General features: G+C 42.4%; 1 protein-coding gene and 1 long non-coding RNA gene across 2 annotated transcripts in view; one reads left to right on the forward strand and one right to left on the reverse strand.

Annotated features, from left to right (window-relative positions):
• Window positions 1-20,534, reverse strand: part of TSPAN5 (tetraspanin 5) — a 175,013-nt gene extending 154,479 nt beyond the window's left edge. Inside the window, exon 1 of the mRNA XM_029235477.1 lies at window positions 20,063-20,534. Coding sequence (XP_029091310.1) covers window positions 20,063-20,143 — 81 coding nt within the window. The 5' untranslated portion in view covers window positions 20,144-20,534. The remainder of the gene's footprint in view (window positions 1-20,062) is intronic.
• A 132-nt stretch (window positions 20,535-20,666) lies between these two features.
• LOC114902253 lies at window positions 20,667-24,160 on the forward strand. Its single transcript, XR_003795427.1, has 2 exons — window positions 20,667-20,786; window positions 21,342-24,160. It is a non-coding gene; the product is annotated as an uncharacterized LOC114902253 (long non-coding RNA).
• The last annotated feature ends 553 nt before the right edge of the window (window positions 24,161-24,713 follow it).

A 24,713-nucleotide genomic window follows, 5' to 3' on the forward strand; every position in this document is an offset into this window, starting at 1 on the left:
GGCCACGGCTCACAGGCTCAGCCGCTCCGCGGCATGTGGGATCCTCCCGGACCGGGGCACGAACCCGCGTCCCCTGCATCGGCAGGTGGACTCTCAACCACTGCGCCACCAAGGAAGCCCTCATTGTAGTTTTGATTTGCATTTCTCTAATGATTAGTGATGTTGAGCATCCTTTCATGTGTTTGTTGGCAATCTGTATGTCTTCTTTGGAGAAATGTCTATTTAGGTCTTCTGCCCATTTTTGGATTGGGTTGTTTGTGTTTTTGATGTTGAGCTGCGTGAGCTGCTTGTATATTTTGGAGATGAATCCTTTGTCACTTGCTTTGTTTGCAAATATTTTCTCCCATTCTGAGGGTTGTCTTTTGGTCTTGTTTATGGTTTCCTTTGCTGTGCAAAAGCTTTTAAGTTTCATTAGGTCCCATTTGTTTATTTTTGTTTTTATTTCCATTTCTCTAGGAGGTGGGTCAAAAAGGATCTTGCTGTGATTTATATCAAAGAGTGTTCTTCCTATGTTTTCCACTAAGAGTTTTACAGTGCCTGGCCTTACATTTAGGTCTTTAGTCCATTTTGAGTTTATTTTTGTGTATGGTGTTAGGGAGTGTTCTAATTTCATTCTTTTACATGTAGCCGTCCAGTTTTCCCAGCACCACTTATTGAAGAGGCTGTCTTTTCTCCATTGTGTATTCTTGCCTCCTTTATCAAAAATAAGGTGACCATATGTGCGTGGGTTTATCTCTGGGCTTCCTATCCTGTAGGCCACTTGTTTAAACCTTTGGATGGCTGCCCAATGCACACAAGCTGCCACACTGCACAACCCAGGGAGCAAGCACTATGCATGTCCTGGGGAGCTATACAGTTCACAACCTGTGTAGCTATGTGTGGCGGCGACCAATATTCCCCCTCAAAATCCACTTCCTGGCCCATGAGTTTTTTTACGTAATCCGTGAATCCCCAGATTTCAGCAGTCATCATGGATCTCAATTGATGGCTGCAGGAAGTTAACCATTTTCACATATCATTATGTGAATGAAAAATATTATTTAGAATTTGTTTCTAACTGCCAGTAAGATTCACACTGGAAACACCAGGAGCGGCGCTTCAACATCTAATGTATTTGAGCCCTGAGAGCCCTCTCTCCATCAAGAATCTTAATGTCAGGCCTAATTACCACACAGACATATTAGTCTTTTGATGGGGGAAGAACTAAATACCTACTGCAGATAACCGGTAAATACACTTTTACAGATACATTTTAAAAAACACATACACACAAAAATTATTGTTCTGAACAAATGTCCTTACTTGGCTCTCATCACTGCACAACTGTTCATTATAAACGCTTCTCTAAATTGCCTATACCAGCCTGGAGGTGATCTCAGTGTCATTCTCCAAGAGGCTGGTTAACTGACTGCTTGAAAACAATTCATTCCACAAGTATCAAAAAGCACACAGAGGGGCTTCCCTGGTGGCGCAGTGGTTGGGAGTCCGCCTGCCGGTGCAGGGGACGCGGGTTCGTGCCCTGGTCCGGGAGGATCCCACATGCCACGGAGCGGCTGGGCCCGTGAGCCATGGCCACTGAGCCTGCGCGTCCGGAGCCTGTGCTCCGCAGCGGGAGGGGCCACAGCAGTGAGAGGCCTGCGTACCGCAAAAAAAAAAAAAAAAAAAAGCACACAGAAAGTCTCTTCCCCAGTCCAATTCAACAGAGCCAGGCTGCTTCTGAGATGAGCTGCTCCCGCTCTTCCTCAGCTGCAGCCCACTGCCTTGGCACGGACTTTCCCATCTCTCTCCTTTCAGGGCCAGACATCTGACAATCTCTGCACCTTGCCCTGTGTGTGCCCTCTGGGGCTGCCCAGGCTCCCAATATCCTGTGCTCTCCTCCACGGCCCCCAGGAATTCTGAATCCTGTTGCTCGGCACTCTCAAAATCAGCCACCCACGTGTGTCAGCTCTGCGTCTTACCTCAATTAGGATGCAACAATTCTTGGTGAGGATGTGCTGGTCTCCTTGGTTCCCTGGAGTCGCATTGACCAGTGGCACAGCTGTGAAGTGCCTAAGAAGCCCTCATCAGGTCTTAGAAACCTGAGAAGGAAGCTCTGAGGAGCCACCCACTGTCGCCTTCCTAAACACATTTGTAGGTGAGGCCCTGGTGATTATGTTCTAAACAGGACACATCTGAACACATTTAACAGGCTATGTATTCAACTTATATACAGTACACCTGTGTCTGGTCTTATTCGCTTTTACCCTACTTGCAGGGTAATACATTAGCCTCAGTACTGTTTCATGGAAGCTGCCAGAATTATCAGCAGCACAGCAGGCACCATGGGCGCCATGTTTGTCTGTTCTCCTCACCCCAAAGTCCAACGGCAGTGGCACTGAGGGGCCCAGACGGAAGCTGCACGCGCTGCTTTATGTTTGCGGCACAGCTGTGGAACCTATGCTTTGGGGACCTGCTACTTCATAACAAGTGTAGGTGAGGTTGCTCTTTGCCCCAGGGAGACACATCACCTCATCCTTCAAGGCTGCTCACCACAGACACAACCCTAAGAAATGGCCCAAGTGAAGAGCATTTTCCGCCCACCCAGCAAGACATGGCGAAGCACAAGAGACCCACTGAGGAGTGTCTCTGAGCAACCTGTGTACATTCCTCAATTTACACGACTGTCCTTATGGGGTTCCTGGTCCCAAAAACTCCTCCACATGAGCCCCCCTACACTCTTCATGTCATGGGTTACAAAAGCAGCAGCATTATGCCCCTCATTGGAAAGGTACTTTGAAACACTCCAGAGTTAATTGTTCAACAGCACAGTCTGGGATCCCCCCAAGCATATCCTTCCCTCAATACAGTGGCCCAATACCACCTCTGCTTCTCCTCTCCCTTTCTGTTTCACCTCCCCCACTTTTTGAAACTTTTCTATATTTAGAAATGCACAAGAAATAAAAAATAAACTACATATACATAAATATACACACATTTACATATATATACATATATACACACACACACACACTCACATATATATAGTGTACAAGATAAAAGCTCTTCTCAATCTGGGCAAAACTTTAGTTCCAGAAATCTTCATCTATATAACTGAAGGAAGAGAAACCACTTACGATAGTTCAGAAAATGAAAAACAAGACAAAAATCCACTTGACAAATACACTCTGAAAAGAACTAACTTCGCGGAGGGAAGCTGCTTTCTTTTACTATAATGTCAATGATTTTTCAGACTTATATTTTTTTTTATTTCCCAAGCAGTGAAAAGCAATTTAAAATGCCAGATTCCTTAAAGTTCAGCAGCCAATAAAACACCATTTGTAACAAAAACTTGTAAGCATCTAAAAATAAATTCAGTTAGAAAATTTGTAATTACAATCAGAATAAATTATATATTAATAAATTAAGCTTTATAAAAATACCTACTTGTGTATAACAAATTTTTGCAGAGGGGCCCAGATGAATGCTAATCTTGTTCCTAAACGGAGGAAATTAATATAGATGGCCAACAGGCACATGAAAATATGTTCAATATCGCTAATTAGAGAAATGCAAATCAAAACTACAATGAGGTATCACCTCACACCAGTCAGAATGGCCATCATCAAAAAGTCTACAAATAATAAATGCTGGAGAGGGTGTGGAGAAAAGGGAACCCTCGTATACTGTTGGTGGGAATGTAAATTGGTACAGCTACTATGGAGAATAGTACGGAGGTTCCTTAGAAAACTAAAAATAGAATTACCATATGATCCTGCAATCCTACTCCTGGGCATATATCCAGAGAAAACTCTTAATTCAGAAAGATACATGCACGCCAATGTTCATAGCAGCATCATTTACAATAGCCAACACTTGGAAGAAACCTAAGTGTCCATCAACAGATGATAAAGAAAACATGGTATTTATATACGACGGAATATTACTCAGCAACAAAAGAGAATGCCATTTGCAGCAACATGGATGGAACTAGAGATGATCACACTAAGTGAAGTAAGTCAAAGACAAATATCATGTGATGTCACTTATATGTGGAATCTAAAAAAAAGATGTAAATGAACTTATTTACAAAACAGAAATAGACTCACAGACATAGAGAACAAACTCATGGTTACCAAAGGGAATGGGGGGGAGGGGGGAGGATAAATTAGGATTCTGGGATTAACAGATACTGACTACTATATATAAAACAGATAACAAGGACCTACTGTACAGCACAGGGAACTATATTCAATATCTTGTAATAACCTATAATGGAAAAAAATCTGAAAAAGGATAGATATATATCAAGATATGTATAACTGAATCACTTTGTTGTACACCTGAAACTAACATTGTAAATTAATTATACTTCAATTAAAAAATGGTTATTAAAAAAGAAAATTACTTTAGATTCAACTAACTTATTTCAATTAATAATCACTGGGTACTTGCTATATTTTAGGTATTTTTCCAGGCATATTTCTATTATTAGAATTTTTATTTTATTAGAGCTGTAATATTTTGCATATACTACCATTAAAAAAAAAAAACAAAAAAACAGGTAGGTTCGTGGCCTCAAAATGACCCTCTAGGCAAGACACGAGAAATGCTGGCATTTGTGATAAAGAAACAGAGGGCTGATCAGGTCATGCCAGCAATGGACATGGTGAACAGCTGCAGCTAAACGTGAGAAGTAATCAGGTCCAGGAGGCAGGGGGATGGAGCAGCTGCCCCAGCTAGAAAGCTAAACTCTCAGATAGATCTAGTTGCCGAAGGAAAGTGTGGAGACGCAGTCTCCTCCAGTAGGTGAAGCACCAAAGGAAACAAAGTTTGACGTGAGAGAAAAGCACTATTATACAGACAGCGCTTCCCTAATAAGGAAAGTTGAGGTTCCCGGACTCCGACAACACCTTTCCCGGCTGATACTGAATCAAAAGCCTACACCTGTCCCAAGTAGTCATCTATTCCACACCTGATTCCAAGGTCAGCAGTCACGGAGCGCTCACCCGGCTCAGGCTTGGCACATGCATCATCGCATTGCATCTTTACAGTTATCCCAGAGGTAGGCTTACTGTTACCCACTTTTTGCCCAAAAGAAACAGTCCGGAATGATGACATAACTGTCCATGGTCACACAGCTTAGAAGCGCCAAGGCCAGTATTTGAACCCAAGCAGTCTCACTCGTAGCCACTGTCTTAAACACTGCAATATTCTCTACCTAGCTTGGCTGGGGTGGAGGTGTGGGGATAAGGAGCAAATGTACTGGATTTGTTTTCTTTTTAAATGTCACCTCATACTATCTGGAGTACATCAGTGCAAACCAAATAACAAATACCATGGGTATCCACTTTCAGTAATAAAAAACCCAAGTAGGACCCATGAATTCGTAAGTTAATTCGTAAGTTCATCACCACAGAATCTTCCAACACCTAATAGTTTGTTTAAATGAAATATGAACAATATTAGAGATGACAAAGAATTTCAGATAATATCTATGCCATCAAGATTAATCTATTCAATATGCAACTTCACGTGCAATATAATTGGAAGCCTTTGCGTCTCTGCTAACTTAAAAGCCACATATGGAATTCATATGAAGAAGGAGTTTTCGAGTCTGCTCATTCCAAAGGCAAGAGTAATGCATAATAAATAACCTGAATACTTACTTAGCATAAGCAAGTTGATGTTAATCAAAATGACTGCGCCAAAGCTGTTTAGTAGAACCAAATGCGGTCAAAGCACTGGGACTTGGAAACTTGGGCAATTCAGCCAGCACACAGCCTACTAGGCCAAATGCCGACTTCATCCTCGTTCAACGCGTAAATGGTACACAGAAACCTTCTCCACCGTCCTCAGCATGACATCAAATCCTCCAGGACACCCGCCGTCCCCTCTGCACGCTCTTCCCACGCAGCGAGGCCGGGAACCGCGGAAGCCACGGAGACGCGTGGAGGCCACGGAGACGCGCCGAGCCCAAAGAGACGCTCTGCGCCCAGAGCACCAGCTGTGGCTGCTTTATAAATTGGGGGCTTTGCGGAAAAGTTTGGATGGAAAAAAAAAAAGTATTCCACTATTAAGAGGGGGAAAAAGGTGAGGAGGGGGGCGGGTAAAAACTAGAAGCCTAACTGATTTTTGAGGTCCGTTTCAACATATGTTTTGAGATTATATAATCAAGAATGCAAAAGACCAATTAAAGGATAGTTCCAATACTTGAGCACGAAAAGACCTGCCAAAGAACACTCAGTTAAATATTTGCAAAGCCATTCCTGTTGAAAATAATTCCAACCTTCTGTGCTTTCATCAGCAGGTTAACGTTTTTAAAGAGTAAGAAAGAGATTTAGTTACCCGCAAAGCAAAAAGCCCTATCTTCTCCGTTCTGGAATTAAATTCACAGAAAATGGGGGGCGGGGATGGGACTCAATAGCAAGGATATTTGAAATTAAAAAACTGCATTCTGAAGGTTCTTAGCAATAATTAATGATCTGTTGGTGCCTCCAGCTAGGCTGCAGTAATTTCATAATTCAAAAGAGTTTATTTTCTAGTCTTCATCTAAGAACCAAAAAAGCAAGAACAGTGTTTTTTCCTGCTTATGTCTTAGGTACTAAGACTGATCTCTGGTTTTTATTTTTAACTTACAAAAAGTTTCATTTAGTTTGCGTATTTATAGGATACTGTAATAAGGAAATTTTAATCTTTTATTGCAAATAAAATTGTTTGGAGGTCATATGGTCATTTAGGTAGTTTTTCTTTCTTTATCCAAAGAAAGCATATATCTACTCATAAAAAAAAATCCAAGGATATAAATCAATATTTAATATGCATGAAGGATATACACTGATAATATATATTTTAAATATCCAAGGATATATGTCAATTTTAAATGGAATGTATGTATTTCACAAAATATAAAAGATATTTCAGTCCTCTTTTTAGTGAAAGCAATCCTTTTATTTCGAAAATATTGACTCTATATCTTAAAAAACGATGAATGAGTAAAACATTATTTTCAAACTTTTATGCAATTGTTTCAGAGCCTCACTGGAGAGCAACTTTAAAACTCTCAAAGCATACAGTAAGAATATTAGGGATTATTAAATCTTTGCAGACTTGCAAAAACCTTAAATGCCACATATCATCTAGCCACCTCTTCATTCAATTTATTCTTTCAAAAACCCCAACAGACAAAGCTAAAAAGAACTGGTACCAAAAAAACCACTACTTTCCATAGGATTCCAGTTATGAGATTAGAAAAAAAAAGTACTGAGCAGAATTTCTCACATGAGTTGCCGTGTGGGCAGCTGCTGTCCATCCTTGAATAAGCAGGCACCACCAATGAAACAGGTGTTCAGAAAGTTCCAACTACATTTTTCTAAGTAAAGGTCATGTTGGAAAACATTTAAAGCTAAGAGCCTGGGTTTTGGGGGGTTTTGTTTTTCAATTACTTAACACTATAAGTCCTTCCTTTAAAAGTACAGGGTTTTTCAAATGCCTAAAGCAGATTTATTGATTTTTTTTCGTTGTGTGAAATTGATGTTTATTCACAAGGTATTTGTTCTGTATGTTGAAACACTTATTCTAAATGTTGTCCTGAGGGGGGAAATACTGGTGAAGTCAGAAGAAATGCTTAAAAGCCAGTGATGGAAAAGCACATTCTTCCTTTACAAAATTAAGTGACCGTGGTTTGCTAAATTTGAATCCTTGTAAGTGACTACCACTGAAACTCTAAAATGGGCTGTTTGTTTGTTTGTTTTGGGGTGTTTGTTCACTGCTCTCAGAGCACTTGACTGAGTCTCTACTTTTAATATAATTGAACTGAAAGTTACTGGAATGTGGTGAATTTCTTTTCCTTAAAAAAAAAGGTATATTAATGTTGCTGTATTGTTTTTACAATAAAAAAGTATAAAGAAAGTACCCTATTCTTAAAAATACATCAAATAAATGGATTCATTCCAAATTGAACATAATCCGTAGTAACTTGAAGGAAGAGGAGATGGGAGGTGTAGAGGAAGAAACCCACTGATAGATTTCCTAAGTATTTCAGGTTGACTTTCTGTTCGCCTGAAATCCAATTTTCCAAAGCATTTTCCCTTTTAAACCTAAGATGTAATTATTCACTGGGCCTGGGGGTAGCAATTTTTCAGAAATTGGGGGTACCCCTCTTTTTTCCCAACAGAAAACAGAACCTGGAGTCGGCAAGAATCTGAACACATCCCCCCAATCATTTTACCTCTAGAGATTCACCCATCTTGCTAATAGGTTTCAGCTTATAAATGCATGTCTTCCTGCAAATTACTTAAAAGCAGTGTTCCCCAAAGTGAGATTCCCTGGTGACCTGGGGTGCCAGAGGAGACAATTTTAGAATACAGTATTAAATAACCTTAAATAAGAAAGTCATTTCCTTTTCAACTCTCTTTTAATCCTCTGGTCTAGTCAAGGAGAAAGTCTCCATTTGATCCCAGGATGCTGAATACTTTGTATACTTGTTAACTTCCACTGTAACAGAGGAAAATAAGCCTCCAAGTCAGGCCTGCCAGCAGGCACCAAGAGCTACCTGGAAGTTAACAAGCCATATTACTGTCATTGTATGTATTTGAATAGTGATATTTTTCAAGTTTCCTTTTTAAATAAATGTATTTAAGGTTTAAAAACGGAGTCGATTTAAAGGGAAAGAATGCGTTCGAAATGGTCTAGATCCTTGAAACTGAAAATGAGATCAGTGGACCAGAAGCACCAGCCTCACCCGGGAGCGCGTTAAGGTACTGGATCTTCGGCCCCTCTCACACCTACCGAATCAGAATCTGCATTTGAAACGAGATTCCCACGTGGCTTAAATTTTACAAAACTCTGGGGTGGCACAACAGTTTGTCCAAAACCATGCAGGCAGTTTGCAAATGCCTGAGCTTTGAGATTCGCTGCTTCGGTTTATCAGGTGGCCATCCTTCAGACCCTCAACGAAACCAACTAGCGGAGGGCTGACGACAAGGAGAAAACTCAGTGCTTTCCCCACGGCGGGTCACAAACCATCAGTGGATTGTGAGGTCAGTGAGTGGGTCTAAAGTGGCAGCGTTGGGGATGCTACAGTAAGCTAAAATGACTTTAAGCATGCTCCTATGATGTCCTATCAGGCCACATAAATCATCTTTTTTTTTTTTTTTTTTTTTTTGCGGTACGCGGGCCTCTCACTGTTGTGGCCTCTCCCGTTGCGGAGCACAGGCTCCGGATGCGCAGGCCCAGCGGCCATGGCTCACGGGCCCAGCCGCTCCGCGGCATGTGGGATCTTCCCAGACCGGGGCATGAACCCGCGTCCCCTGCATCGGCAGGCGGACTCTCAACCACTGCGCCACCAGGGAAGCCCATAAATCATCTTTTTTACTAATGAATACTACAGTAAAAATTCTACCTAACCCTCCCCTTCATCCCTCCTCTCCCCCTTCAAGGGCTGGGGCTTTCTGCACATCTTCAGCATGGGAATGAGTGCCAAGGCTCCTTGGACCTACTGAATTAGCATGTCCTGGCCTTTTCTCCCAGAGTTGAGCCCCGTTAGAGAGAGAATTATGCTTTGGAAATAGGGCAGCCCAGGTCTTCCGCGTCAGGTGATAGTACTGGGAGCAAAAGAGCACAGCTCTCAGGGCATCCCAGTAACGCTTCAAAGGAGAAGCCAGGCAGTCACTCATTCCCAAGATAGATGGCCCAATTAGTCAATGATCCAGGTAGTTCAGGCCAAAATCCTACTCCTTCATCAGTTGGAAAGACATCCAAGGGGAAAGCCTGAATTACCTGTGTTGCTGACTCAGTGTTCACCTTCACAGCCTAAAGACTGTGTCGGAAATACAGAGGAAAACAATGACCAAAATATACAGGACTTATGACACCATAAAAGCTAAATATATATACTTATAGCCATCTAGGCATTTCCACAATATCCCGATTTAACAGGTTTTAATAAAATGTTTCTATTTCTCCCCGGTGTTAGGCCTAACACCAGAGTCCAACATCAGAAACTCAACTTCCCAGTACAAAACACCGATATGAGACAGTTTCGTTTTGCAAAGAAAATGAAGAAGAGTGAAGCTCATGGGTAAAGAAAAATGGGCAAATTAACAACAAACAATACACATGAATTCATGGTCTGGTATCCATGATAAGAATTACATGCTATTCATTACAATGAAAAGAACATTGTGAACATTTGTTAGATCTTTTTTTTTCCTTTAGTTATTTTAGGAATGTACTTATGTAGGCAGAACATTACACAGAACAAATAATACATGTTACAATGTAAGATTACTGTAATGGTTCTGAAAGAAGTCAAGAAAAAAAAACCACCAAATGAAATTACGGGTGTTGAGGAGAATAGAGTAATAATTGCTGATACCTAGTGATTAGTCCAAGCAGTTTAGACATATTAACTCCTCTAATCCTCATGACTCTGAGGTAGATGTTGGGTCTTAATATTACTGATAACAACGTTAATACTACTGCTAAGAATGCCATTTTGCAGATGGGGAGACATGCCCTTAAGTAGCCTGTCTAAGATCACAAGCCTGCGAATGGAGCTGGGTAAAAATCCAGACATACTCAAAATCCAAACTTCTTAACACCAGACTTCTGCCTGCCTACCACCAGAGCACCAGAATGCCCAACCCAGCATAAACCTTCTATCACTCTCTAATACTAGACCCTATAAAGAATTTTCCTTAAAGGTCAGTGACTGTTGAATCTTCACAAGTTAAGGGACTGAGCTATATTGATAGGACTGTACCTTAAAACAGGAAAACTGAGTTTGGGCATTAAATGCTTCAGGAGTGATTAGAACTACTCACTTGGCAGAATTAAGTTTTAAGGCTGCTTTGGGGGAAATAGTAACAGTTGGGGGAAATTTTTGTTGTAAGCAAAACATTATACTTTGAGAAATGCTTAAGTCAAGTATTCCTTTTATTAGGATGACTTAAGTACAAAGCATTAAAATAGCTGGCCTGAATATTTATTAGAGCAACAGCTGTTCCCTCCAGATTTTTAGAAATTCAGGACTAAGAGCCAACTATAATTTAGAAAGCAATTTTTCAACAAGTAAAAAGAGCCCTATGTCTTGCAATACTTATCCAAATAGTAAATAGTGGCTGGAAGAGGTATAGAACATCACTATGCCTTTTCAATGAGAAGAGCCAAAATGTTTGGCCAAACACTTCCAAATACCATTGATATTTTGTTATTGAGGTTGGTGATTACATTACTTAAAAATTATACCTTACATTTCATAATTAACAATCCTTTATGTACAGACAGATAATACCATAGCGCTAACCACAGGGTTTGTACGCCATTCTGGGTATGTTTGTTTAGGAGTGCTGATAACTATGCCCCAGTAAAACATCTCAGAGAAATCATTTAGATTTTTATTCAAAATTTTATTTCTTTCAAAAGATTTCCACTTTAGGTGCCTAGCCATAATTGAATACCTAATTTTTTTGTTTCTAAAAGGGGTAGATGAAAAGGAAGACATCAGGGGAAAAAATGAAAAACTTTATTGTGCACACTCTGAATGTTCTACATTGAAACTTTTCTTTGTAAGGAAAACTGACAAATATCAGGTTTGGGTCTCCTGTGTTTGCTTTACTGTCAGCTCTCCGTGACAGTGCTGCAAACTTGGATACGGGAGAAGAAATGTCCCTGCTTGGCATGACAGCAGAGGGAAGTCAACGGAACTGCCACAGAGGTGCAGAAAGCAACTCCCCTTCTTCCCACCCCCAGATCAAGATACTCAGGGCTGGGGGCATGGAAGGAAGCCTCTGGAAACAGCCTGAAAGGAAGGGCACCTTGGACAGGGAGGCTGGTTTGTGGAGGGGAGGACCGTTTGCTGTCTTGCAGCTGTGGTTAGACCCAGTCCACTGTGCTGAAGTGTGCAGGACAGCAAGGGCAAAGGAACAAATGTCTATTTCTTCAATGTTCCTGTCGAATAAATAACTAGCTCCTATCCCAATATGATGCTAATTTTTAGCCTACTAATTGCAGCACAAGAGGTTCTCTTTAGCAGAGATTTTCTCATTTTGTTTTTAGGGCTTTCAGGTTTAAAAATAAACTGGCATTTTTGGATTAATAAAAACAATTCCATGAGGGATAAAATAGGCCACATTATTTTCTTCTCATAAGCAAAGAACACTAGCTTCATGTGCTGGTGAAGTCAGCCACCATTTGGTCATAGCCCTATACCACCCACTCCCAGCTCCCCCTCCAGAGAGTAATGGCAAGAGATGCCACATCTTGCCAAGAAAAACAAGCTAGAGCTTCTCCACCTCAGCTGGGCATCAAAATCACCTGCAGCGGGGGAGAGGGGGAAGACGGCAGAAGAGTAAGACGCGGAGATCACCTTCCTCCCCACAGATACGTCAAAAATACATCTACACGTGGAACAACTCCTACAGAACACCCACTGAACGCTGGCAGAAGACCTCAGACCTCCCAAAAGGCAAAAATCACCTGCAGGGATTAAAAACAAAAAAACCAAAAAAATCCCCACTAAGTCCAGGGCCCCATCCCAGACCTACAGAATCAAGATTCCCTGGACCTACAGAATCAGATTCCCTGGTGGACCTACAGAATCAGTCCAGGGCCCCATCCCGGACTTACAGACTCAGAATCAGACTGAAATTTCCTAACAATTCACTGGTTATGCTGCTGTACCTATAAAGGCACCTGAAATATCAACTAATCCTACAGAAGTCACCCCTGATCAGGGAGAGGGACGTCCTATGCATGGAGAAAAACCCACAGGAGAAAAACCCATATGAGGAATAATTTTTTCTAAACTTGCCTTGACCTTCAAGATTTAAAATTATCTGAAGGCTAGAATGGTGGTTTTCAATTGTTTGTTTAAGCAGTAGACCCCTTTTTGCAAGCAAAACCCTTCACGATATCTCAAAATATCAAACCTACTGGTTGAGCTTCTCCAGGAGAAAGAGAGGGCAGAAACCCACTCAGGCCCCGGTACACCTCAAGGAAGCCTAGTGCTGCTGGTAGCATGGTTTGAAAACCACCGGGTCAGAATAAGACATTTAAATGGAATAAATATGTAGTACTAAATCTAAATTCAAATAATTAACTGGAGGGTTAGGGCTTCTGACTCGCACTTAGTCTAGGGAGATGGGTTTAACAGAAGTTCACTTGAAAAAGAGATGAAGGTTTCATTTCACTAGAAACACAACTTGAGCCAACTATGTTCTCTGGCTACCAGGAAAAGCACATGCAGTTTAGCCTGGGTTAATAACTACTATTTGTACTGAGAGATTTACCTTGTAGAAAGCACCTTCATATGCATGATCCCATTTAATACTGGATAACTCTGCAAGCTATTGGAATTATTTTCGCCATATTTTAGATGAGCAACTGAGAAAATAATGTGTGAGAGTAACTTACTCAAAGATGAATCCAGGCTCTGCTTCCTGGGCTACAGACTTAAGGGGGAGTTTGAGAATAACAACCCACCGCTCTCTGGATGGTAGGAATGGTGTGTGAAAAACGTGTTTCATTCTGGTCGCTACATTCACGGAGGTGTGTCCAAATGGGACCATAGGCAGAGTACCTTAATCAGGGCAAAAAATCATCTGGAAATAGTGTATGAAGAAGACATGGAAAAACCAAGAGCCTTTAAAGATGGAAAGCAGAGGGTTTAGCAATGGCATCATGGCTGTTTTTAAATAACAAAGGTCTATGCCCAGGGAGGTAAGTCTTATATTGTATGCATAAGAGTAACCTAGGCCCTTCCCCTTCTCTCTCCTGAAAAATTCAGTCCTAAAGTGGGGACAAGGGAAGGTAAGCCTTTGTCCAGGAACAGGTATGGGGAGGGATGTGGAAGCCCAGAGCAGGGTATCAGAGAAAGGTGTTCACGGTGGGAAGTAGGTTGTGGCACGGCATGCTGGAGCAAAAGCAGTTAAGGAGGGCAACCATGTGAGGGGCAGGGGCAGCAGTGGAAGACTGCCTACATAAGGGGAGATTTAATCAAATAAGTAAATCGTTAAGAACAATTGGAGCTAGGATTCTCACTGTCAAAGAAGGGAGTTATAAATATGGAAAAGGAAAAACCTAAAATAAACCCTGTCGTGTCAGATAGGGATTTGAGATACCAGTGTGAACTCGTGGTTTTCAAAATATATAGCTGGATATAGCAATGCAGATGTAAACGTGTGTATGTGTACATATGTGTATATACATACACATATTCCATAGTCCTGTCCACTGAGAGGCCCCAGGGGTGGTGATAGCCTCAAAGCAATGAGCACACTTAGCAACCAGATCTTGGCTTCTAAATATCATTCTCTATGCAAAGGAACCAGGGCTCCTTGGAGAAATGGCTGATACAAAAGATGAGCTCGGAACATGTTGTTCTGCCAGAAAGCAAAGAAGGGCTCAAAGAGTGATGGGAGTTAAAGGGCATGAAAAGACTGCCACTGACTGCCAAACCTGGAACTAATGGGAACATCAAAGTAAGTAACGAGAGTAACAGTTTAATTAAAACATACTGGAACAAAAGAGATCAAAAGTTCTTACTGATATTAATTAATCAATCAAAATTCTGATGAGGAATGGGCTTTTTAATACATAATTTCACAATAACTTGCCACAAAATATGTATAAATTACAAAAGGGAAAAGAGTCACTTTATGGTGGAGAGATTTGGCAGACAACGCTTTAATCAAGTGACCATCATCACTAATGGAACAAACACAAACAGAAATCAGTGCCACTTGACGGATGCAATCAGAGGAACACAGCACCATTTCTGTAATTCTCCGGCCAAAGATGCACAGCCTGAATCTAAGAATGACAAAATGGCAGACCAACCCAAATTGAGGGACATTCTACAAAATAACTAGTTTTAACTCTTCAAAAGCGTCAAGAACCTGACAGTGAAAGACTGAAAGAGACTAAAAAGATCCAACTAAATACAACGTGTCTTCTGAACTGAATTTCTTTGCTTTAGAAGACATGATTGGAACAACCCGGAAACTTGAATGAGATCTAAGATTTAGATGGTGGCAATGTATCAGTGGTAATTTCCTGGCTATGATGGCTATACTGTGGTTATCTAGGAGAACATCCTAGAACATATACACTGAAGTATTGGTGTTATAGCCGTCATGCTGGCAACTTTTTCTCAGATGATTCAGGATAAAAACAAATTGTACTACTTGCAATTTCTCTGCAGGTATGAGACAGTTTCCAAATAAAATTAAAAATCAACAACAGTATATTAGGAAGATGGAAGTTCCAAGGGAAAACTACACCTAGTTTGCAGGAAAGATGAAACTCTCAAATGATTAAAGTGGTCCCCAAACAGATCCATCCTAAGGAGGGTTGGCAGGATGTTCGAGAGAAAATGCCTCACTGAATAGTAAGTTAGAGGAGATGATGCCTATGTACTCTCCAATGATTTCATAATTTATTCATTCAACAAACATTTATTAAACACCTACTGTTTCAGACAATATGCTAGACACTGAGCTTATGAAAATAACTGAGAGACAGTCCCTGAAGTTGGAGACCTTATATTCTAGAGAAGGATGGTGATTCAGCAGCCTATAGTTAGAATTTTAAGACAGGCATCAGTGTTACACATAGAAAGAAGCATGTGACTCAAGAACACTTTAATACTTTAATAACGCTTTAATAACAGTCTTTAACACTCCATTTTTCATTTATGAATTTTCAGTAGACTACACAATAGTTTATTATTCTATCATACTCTTTAACATTTTCATCCTAACTTTTGTGTGCTTGCGGGTGGTGTTAAGACATATGCAAAAACTTTATCACTTTTCAATTATGAACAGATGTAAATGACTTACTTGATGTTTTATTTTAGAATAACAAGCATCTTCTAAAATAAGATTCAAATGAGAAGCTAGGGCTATAGTTATTGAAAGAGACTTAACACTCCAAAAGTGAACCCTGATATGTTCTTCAAATGTCACTCCACGTCTCTGTTCTCCAATTTCTACATCTGTCACAAAGATGTCATAATATGCCTGGAAGATGCTTTGAGATGCTTAGAAGAAAGACGTCGTAATTATAAAGCTCTGTTAAAATACAGGTTACTTTCACCTTTTGCCAGGGACTAATGATCACTGTGGCCATATTAAGTAAGACAGAGTGATCCATCTAAATGAGCTCACCTCGGCAATTTTATGGTGGGTGAAACATTATTTGGTTTTCCAACTTTTCCCCTTGGCTTTATTTCAATCTTCCAGGCAGAGCATCAAGTGAGAATGCTTCAGTGCTTTCTCACTGACCCAGGAGTGAGAGGCCAGAGCAAGCAAGTCAGTATTCAATTACTTTCCCCACTTAGGTCTATACACCCTTCTTGCACTTTTCCCATTTGACACTTTCATAACCATATTTAGCTTTCTTCCTACCATCTCCTTGTAATTCAAAAGGCAGTTTAGACTCCCATATGGTTGCCATCGAAGCTAACAGATGTCTAGCAAATTAAAACAAAAATTATGACTTATAATCTGCTGACGTATCATCATTCCAGAACATCTTACAGTTTACAGTGAATCATAAGATAAGACTTCATACTTATGCCCCCGGCAAGGTTCCCTAAACCTCTCTCCTCTCTGAATTTAAGCCCTGTGGAAACAGGTGAGATGCAACATTCTGCCATCAAACCTGGATAAACCTCCACTTAAAGATACAATGTAATATTTGCTAGCACAACAAAGAGAAATTTGGCCTCAAGGATCCAAGGCTTTCTAATCTTTGTACAGCAAAGAGAAGAGAAAAATGACTTGGTTCTCCCAAGTCACTCAGTTCCACTGATCCATAGTGCTTTTTTTCAAATACGTGATGATCCAATCTATGGAATCCATTCGCCTCATCTCCTTGGCAGATACTAAGAGGAGCATCATTACCTGGCAGTAATGATGCCAAAGGAGCAGGCTAAGGTATTCTTAGTTTTATAGCCAGGATGGAACTAGTACAAAATCTGGAGACAATGACACAGACCATATTCACCATTTGTTAAATAATGAGACACTGTGCTGGATAATATCTTATCTGATTGCATCCTTGAATCTGCAACTCTATTGGATAATGTTATCTTTCCTTTATAAATGAAATTAAGGCTCAGTGCAGAAGACTCTATTTTCCAAAGATGGCCACAACCCACACGACCCTGACACCTGTCTGACAAAAGAGGCAATTTCCTTCGTCAGCACTTTGAAGCTGAGCAGGCGCCACTCCTGCTTAAACCGGTGGAACAGATGAAACTGACGCTGGGCCAGTTCCGGGAGTAGCCTTCACTGGCTGGAAGTTTCTTCTGCCAGTCTCAGAGACAGGAAGAGGCCACGTTTAGGTGCTCTAGCCAACAAATGTGGCTGAACTCTCCGCAAGCATCCCCTGCCGTTCATGGGAGGGCACCCCCTTGGGCATCCCACTCCAGTGAGCCTTCAGTTAACTCCAGCCCAGCCACACCTCACTGCAACTGCATGGGCCATTCCAAGTGCAAATCACCCACATGAGCCTGGTCAAATCACAGAACTGTCAGATAGAATAAAGTTTTATTTTAAACCACTAAGCAGTGGGGTTGTTTGTTATGTAGCAAAAACAAATTTACAGAATTTGTAATAGCAATAACAAATTTACAGAAGCAGGCTGCCCATTCCTGACCCCAGTGCTCCAGTCAATAACATCTTAGTCTGAGTTACTGGGATCAAGTATCATGACTACCTTCCTGCTGATCATCACTCTAGAGACCAGGGTACTAAAAACTCAGAGATTCCAATATGGGGTAATTTTGAAGCAGACAGCAGGATAGGAAAGGTATGAGGGTGTATATGAGTGGAAGGCTTTAGGCACAGAAAGGAGGGACAAGGTGTGTAGAAAGCAGAGTAAGAGAAGGGCCCTTCTAACAAAGGCATCTACATAACAATTCTGCCTGGGGCAGCTGGTTTAGTTCCACAGCCTACATCTCTTTTCAGGCTTCCCATAAGACTTCCCCCAAGAGATGAAGACCTTCAAAATGAGATAAGACATGACTCTCTTCTGCAACTCTCTATGCAAGCACTCTGCAATTCTTTGAAGTTCTCCACAGTTCCAGAGGTTTTGCTACAACCTAATCCACAGAAAATACTCAATACGCCTCTATACACTACAAAATTACACCAAATTGTCAGGGAGACAGGCCCAAATCCCTTTATTTCTTTTCCACCTCCTGCTACGAAACTGCAGAGAAAGCCCCTAGGTACTTTTTGTTGCCTAGCTGCTGAAATGTGCAACTTTTGGAAGTGTTCAAGTAGAATCAAGAGGCTTGGACTCACTACGCCAACAAGATCCAGTCCCAATTCGGTAGTCCTTGACTCTCAAAGTTATGAAAGTTTCAAGTTCAGATAAAATCAAAATGCCTCACCCAGAAATGTGACTTTTAAACATTTCCAACAAGGGTTGAAAAAAAAGAAGCAAGGAAAGAAAATAATTTCTTCTTCCTATATTTGTAGCAGTGTTTGACTGCAGGGAGGGGGGTGACTGCTAACAGGAATCATGTCCAATCCCTGGCAAAAATGGCCTGTGAAAGACTAGATCTGATATTTATTCATGTGTCCCCCTTCATCATTAGTCCTGAGGCCAGATGACATGCTGACACAGAAAGTGGTCTCCAATCCCTCCCATTTCCTTTTGCAAAACATTCATGAGCAGTGCAAGGTACTCCTACAGAAAACAGAAAATAAAAATAAAATAGCCTAGTACATGTGTGGCAGAAAAAACAAGAATATAAAAAGCTGTATTGACAACTATTCTCATCGATGTATATGTTTACAGCGTATGGCCAAAATTAAAGGAGAATCAAAATAAATGCACCCTGTGTTAAGACTGTTGTGGATTATTATTGATACCACGACTGGATTATTGTTTATCTCACACTGAACCTACACTGAACAGCAACTTGGAGAACCACCCCCACCCCAGACAGCCACCATCTTTACTTTCCATGGGGGGAAGAGTGGGGAGCAGGAGGAGTGCCCAGTAAGGAAAAGGATGGGATGGGATGGGATGGAAAGGAAAAATAACACGGTCTTTGCACCAACGTTTTCCTCTTGTCCTAGTGAACTCTTTGTCTGGTCGCTGAACATGTTTGTGAGATCAAGGAAAAGAATTCAAACAAAACAAAAGAGTAGGCATCCCAGCCTAATTACAATAGGTGCCCAGCACATTGTAGCGCCAGCAAAGCATGGTCTGAATCTTTCCTTCAAGTATTTGCTCTCCCAGTAGCCCCATAAAACATGCCTCGTACACCTTCTCCTCTGCATTTCTCCAAGGTTTCCCCAAAACGGCCCGCTCTATGTCACTTCTCAGAAAGGAGGACGTGAGGCACGGACACACTGAAACATATGTTGATGGTGACTTCCTCTTATCCTGACAATAATACAGAGAGAGAAATAAATCCCTCCAGCCCACACGCCCACTGGTCAGTCCATTAGGCAAAAGGAGCGCTTTCCAGATGAAGGGGAAGAGCGTGCAGGAAGCGTTATTTACGTGCACATTACAGAACCGTATACCACCGCATCTGAATCCTACACAAAGCCCGAGATGGTGCAAGAAGATACACGCTGAACATGGCACAGACCAGCCGCGGCAACACGGAGCCAAGCCCTCGTCCAATCAGATCCTTGTTAGAAGGTGGACCTCAGGGTCGGGTCTGCCCGATTAGCCTTCCCTATTATGACACCACGCTCAGCCCAACATCCATATCCCACCCGGAGCAAATCTCATTCGAGTGGTTGCTCATCTCTCAAACTGCCGAGCCCTTTCTTTCATCTGCATCCACGCTATTCCTCCCTTAAAAAGCCACCCCAAGGCCTGGGTGCCCCCTTTCCGGCTCGGTTTTTCTTTTTACCTCTTCGCGTTCCTAGAAAGGACTAAATGTTTATCTCTCCAACGCGCAGGCTGAAAAGGCGGAAGGCAAATGCCTCTCCGTGCTACCGTAAGCGCCCGAGGGGCTGCGAAAAGTAAACGCAGAGAGCAACGTGGGGGAAATCGTCGCGAATCGATCGGCCACGATAGTCGAAATCCCAGAAGCGCTCCAACTTACCCAAAATATGACATTGAAGCCAAATATGAAATATTTGATGCAACAACTGACTTCAGGACCCTTGTAATGCTTCCCGGACATCCTCTGGGTTCATGAAGACACTTGCCCCGGCAGCCCGAGTTTGGAGCCCCTGAGCACCGTTGCTCGGAGCAGCACGGCGGGGAGCTGGGGCTCAGGGACGCCGCTCGGGGGCCGCAGCGCAGCGGTCGGGGCTGAGCAGCGCAAGGACCGACCTGCGGAGAGCGGCTCCCGCACGTCCAGCCCCTCGCGCGCCGAGGCCGCCGGAGCCGGGGTGGCCGCGAGCGGGCGGGGAAGCGCGTGCTGCAAGCCCCGACCTTCGCTGGAGCTGGCCCCGAGCACAAGGCGAGCTCCCAAGCCCGTCCGCCAGACGATCCGTCCGTCGGTCAGTCTCCGTGCAAACGCGGCCGCGGCAGATGCTGGAGGAGACGCTCCTCGCCCGCCTGCCGGCTCGCGAGCTCCCTCCCACCCCTCGCTCCGCCCGCCGATCGCTCCGCCCGCGCCGCCCGCAGCTCCGCCCGCCTTCCGCCGCCGGAGCCTCGGCGAGGCGCGCGCGCGCACGGGCTCGGGCTCTCCCGGATGGCGGTGGGACGAAGTACGCGCGCCGCCCCCTCGTTCCAGCGCTCTCCGCTCCTGCTGCTCCCTCCGTCCTCGCCCCTCCTCAGGCCAGCCCGGAGCGCCGCCGACCCGCGAGCGCTGCAGCGGGGTAGGTGGGGAGGATGGCCGGGCGGAGGGAGAAGTATGGGTGCCCGGGTAGCACGCCCATTGGGAGCAGCCTGGAGGAGTGACGGGGGTTGATGAGCAGCGGGTCCCCCTCTGCCACCGGCAGCAGCAGGCAGCTTCTGGAGGGACGCGGGGGAAAGGGTCGCTTTGGGGCGACAGTAGGGATCCTGAGTGAGAATCTTCCCCGCGACCCCCGGACGAGCCTCCGTTCTGGGTGTAGCCACACTCACGCCTCCTGCTCCACCACCCGGTTTTGTGGCAATAGAAGACGCCGGGCCACTGAGCCGGAGAGGAAAGGGGTCGTAGACTTTGCAGGGAGCAAAGGGGAAGGATAAGGTGTTAGGGAAGGGGGAGAAAAGAGAGATGGGAAATGGGGGGAGCGAATCGGGAGGGTTGCATAGGAAAGGACCCCGAATCCCAATGCGGCTCCAACCCAACTTCCCCACCTGCGGGAGAAATAGGCTTATCCTAGAAATGGGGACGCGGAAGGAGAGATGGCCCAAAGGAATCCTGACCCGGGATACAATCCTTGCCCTAGGGCCAGTTGCCAACAACAGAAACCCGGATTGCAAATGCTCCCACGAGACGGAATAGTGCCGAAGGAACTTGACTGATCTTAACTCTAAGAAGGAATCCAGCAAGGCGTTCCAGGATGGTCTTCCGGGGAATCCGCATTGAGTTTATAGATCATGAACGGTTAAGCTTTTGACCTCTGAGGAAGGATGGAACGTGCCTGGAAATTATATTGGAGCCCTACCTGAGAAGGTGTGCCCGTTAGTTGTGTATCTGCCTCCCGCCTGGAGCACTTTCATAGGTGCTGACAAGCGGGTACCAGTATTTCATGGAAAAAGAATGAAGAACCGCTCAGAACTGTGTGTAAACATCTGTGGGAATTTTTTTAAGGCTTCAGAAACAAAGCTTCAGAAACAAAGAGATGAGATCAGGAAATTTTTCCAGTACCACCCCGTGTAACCTGGTACTGGGCACAGAAATCTGCATGTTTCCTAAGCTCTCACATGATACTTAAGTATGCTTGAGAACCTTTGTCCTAGGGCTTCCCTGGTTAACTACTTCTCACTTTTCTCAAAAACTAGCTAGCTTGTTGACAACCTGTTACGTGGAGGAGCAAGAAGTTACTTCTTGCAATAAATCGCACTTAAGTAGACTTGGCCTTGAGAGGAATTGGGGCTATATTGAGGCCACAGTTAGGAGCCAGGGTCCCCACAAAGGTGGAAGAACCAGGAGATTCTAGAATTATGACACTGGTTAACAGTGACTTGAGCCGTTTGGATGAAATAACCCTCAAAAGTGTCCTCCACCCACCCAAAACACACAGCATAGTACTACCACCAATCTGGTGGGCTTGAAAGGTAAAGTCTGCTCTTAGCAGCAGATTCCCTACTAACAGGAAGGCACTGACAAGCTTTACCTAAGCCTACTGGTGCTATATTGTAATTCTTTCTGTGCATAAATAAAACAGTTCCTGCAGATTCCTGGATAAATCAAAGGAAAGGTCTATCTTAAGCTGATATGACACAACTCAGAAAAGGACTAGAAATTAGATCCAGTTGATGACTGAGCTGATCCCTAAGCAGGATTTACCTTTGAAATAAAACTCAACAGAGAAGGGGAAGTTCAGATAACTCACTGGTAATTTGGGGCAGGGGGGCTAGCTGAGTTCTCATTTCATATGTCAAAAGCAAGTCCAAGGAGGATTTATGAGTTAAATGTATTTTTTAAAGCAAACCAGAAAATACTATTTGTTAAACCTCTGGCTAGAAGTCTTCCTCAACTTAGAAGCGATAGAAGGAAATGATCAATGGATATGACTGGGTAATACCTAAAACTTCTATGTGTCAAACATTATTTTAGACAAACCTAAACCAAAAAAAGAAAAGAAGTGACAGCAAATATAAAAAAAAAGTATGAATATCTATAAGTAGGGCTCATACAGCTAAAGTAAAATATAGAATCTCAGTTATTGAGTATAAACAGAAAACAAACAAATCACGTACAAAGACATCAAATAGTAATAATAAATATATGGTGAAAATTAACCTTATAGTAATTAAAGAAATAGATGTTAAAACAAACCAGTGATAAAGATATAGAGATAATAAGCAATGGTTTGCTCATACATTGCAGGTGTCATTATAAAATGATACTGTCCATTTGGAAAGCATTTTGACTATATGTCGTAGGTCAGGGTGCTCCTACATTTTGATTCAGAGGTCCCACTTCTGGGACTCTAGCCAGAGACATACTCCAAAATATGGGGAAAGTTATATGCTGCAAGTTGTATATCACAGCATTATTTATATTGAAGACTAGGCCACAACTTCAAGATGCTAGAGGTAGGGGCTATACCCAACTCCCTGTAGCCACCTGGACCACGATGCTACTTCATGTTTCTCTGCTTTGCACATATTCCTGGTCTCTACCTGAAGGACTCTACTTGCCCTGTGTCTGTGAGCTGAGCTCTCTTCTCTCACTTATCCTCAACACTTTTGATCAGCATTTTCCAGGCTCCCTCTTTCATCCCCACAAGCCCTCCTACACTCTTCCATTTTGGCCCTTGGAGACTACCTGTAATTAACTCATTTCCCTCCCCGTCTCTTCCACTCTGCTACGTCTCCTTCAAGCGTGTGCACCATTTCCTTTTAATCTTAGAATTACTAGCATCCTGCCAATGTTTCAGGTGCTTGATAAATATTTATTTAAAAATGGATGAATCAGGGACTTCCCTGGTGGTCCAGTGGTTAAGACTGTGGGCTCCCAATGCAGGAGGCATGGGTTCGACCCCCGGTCGGGGAACTAGGATCCAGCATGCTGCATGGCACAGCCAAAAAAAAAAAAAAAAAAGGATAAATCATTTACTCAAAACTTTTACAGACATTAAGGATGATGATTCTAATCGCTTATATGTGGAATATAGAAAAACGGTACAGATGAACTTATTTGCAAAGCAGAAATAGAGACACAGATGTAGAGACCAAACTTAAGGATACCAAGGGGGAAAGGGAGAGTGGGATGAATTGGGAGATTGGGATTGACATATATACACTAATATGTGTAAAATAGATAACTAATGAGAGCTACTGTATAGCACAGGAAACTCTACTCAGTGCTCTGTGGTGACCTAAATCAGAAGGAAATCCAAAAAAAGAGGGGATCTATGTATACATATAACTGATTCACTTTGCTGTACAGTAGAAACTAACACATCGTAAAGCAACTATATGCCAATAAAAATTAATTTTAAAAAAGGATGATGATTATAAAGAGTATGTGGCAATGTGTGAATACATTATAATGTTCAATTTTAATTTTGTGGAAATATCTCAAAGTAATATAAAATATGAAAAAAGCAAGGTGCAAAATAGTATACAGAGTAGGCTACCATCTTGTAAAAAATAATAATAATAAAGCATGTTGGCAAAGGAGAGTGGAAAATTTATTTATGCACATATTTCCTTGTTAATGGGTAGGCTATGTATAGAAGAAAATAAACTGGTAGTAGTGGTTTGAGGGGCAGGGGGCAAACTAGAGGCCTAAAGATATGATGGGAGGGAGGCCTGCTTTATTTTTCAATATATAAAAAATATATATATTTTTTGTTTTCAAAATTTGTACCATGTATATGATATACCTGTTTTGAAAAACAAATCAATCTACAAAATTGTATGCAATTATATGAAAAAAGTTAGGCGTGAATTCTTGACAAATAATGGTTGTTCAGCTGTGGGATTGTGGGTGATTTTGTTTTCACGTTTCTGGTTTCTTTTGTATTTAATGTGGTTATACTGCTTTTACAATGACAAAGATAAAATTATAAATAAAGACATAAACAAATAACTAAGTAATCATTATATTTATTTCAGCACCACCTTTCATGACTCAATAAATTCTG

This window comes from Monodon monoceros, unplaced genomic scaffold (genome assembly GCF_005190385.1).
Source record: "Monodon monoceros isolate NGI ecotype Baffin Bay Population unplaced genomic scaffold, NGI_Narwhal_1 Super_Scaffold_20, whole genome shotgun sequence".
Taxonomy (NCBI): domain Eukaryota; kingdom Metazoa; phylum Chordata; class Mammalia; order Artiodactyla; family Monodontidae; genus Monodon; species Monodon monoceros.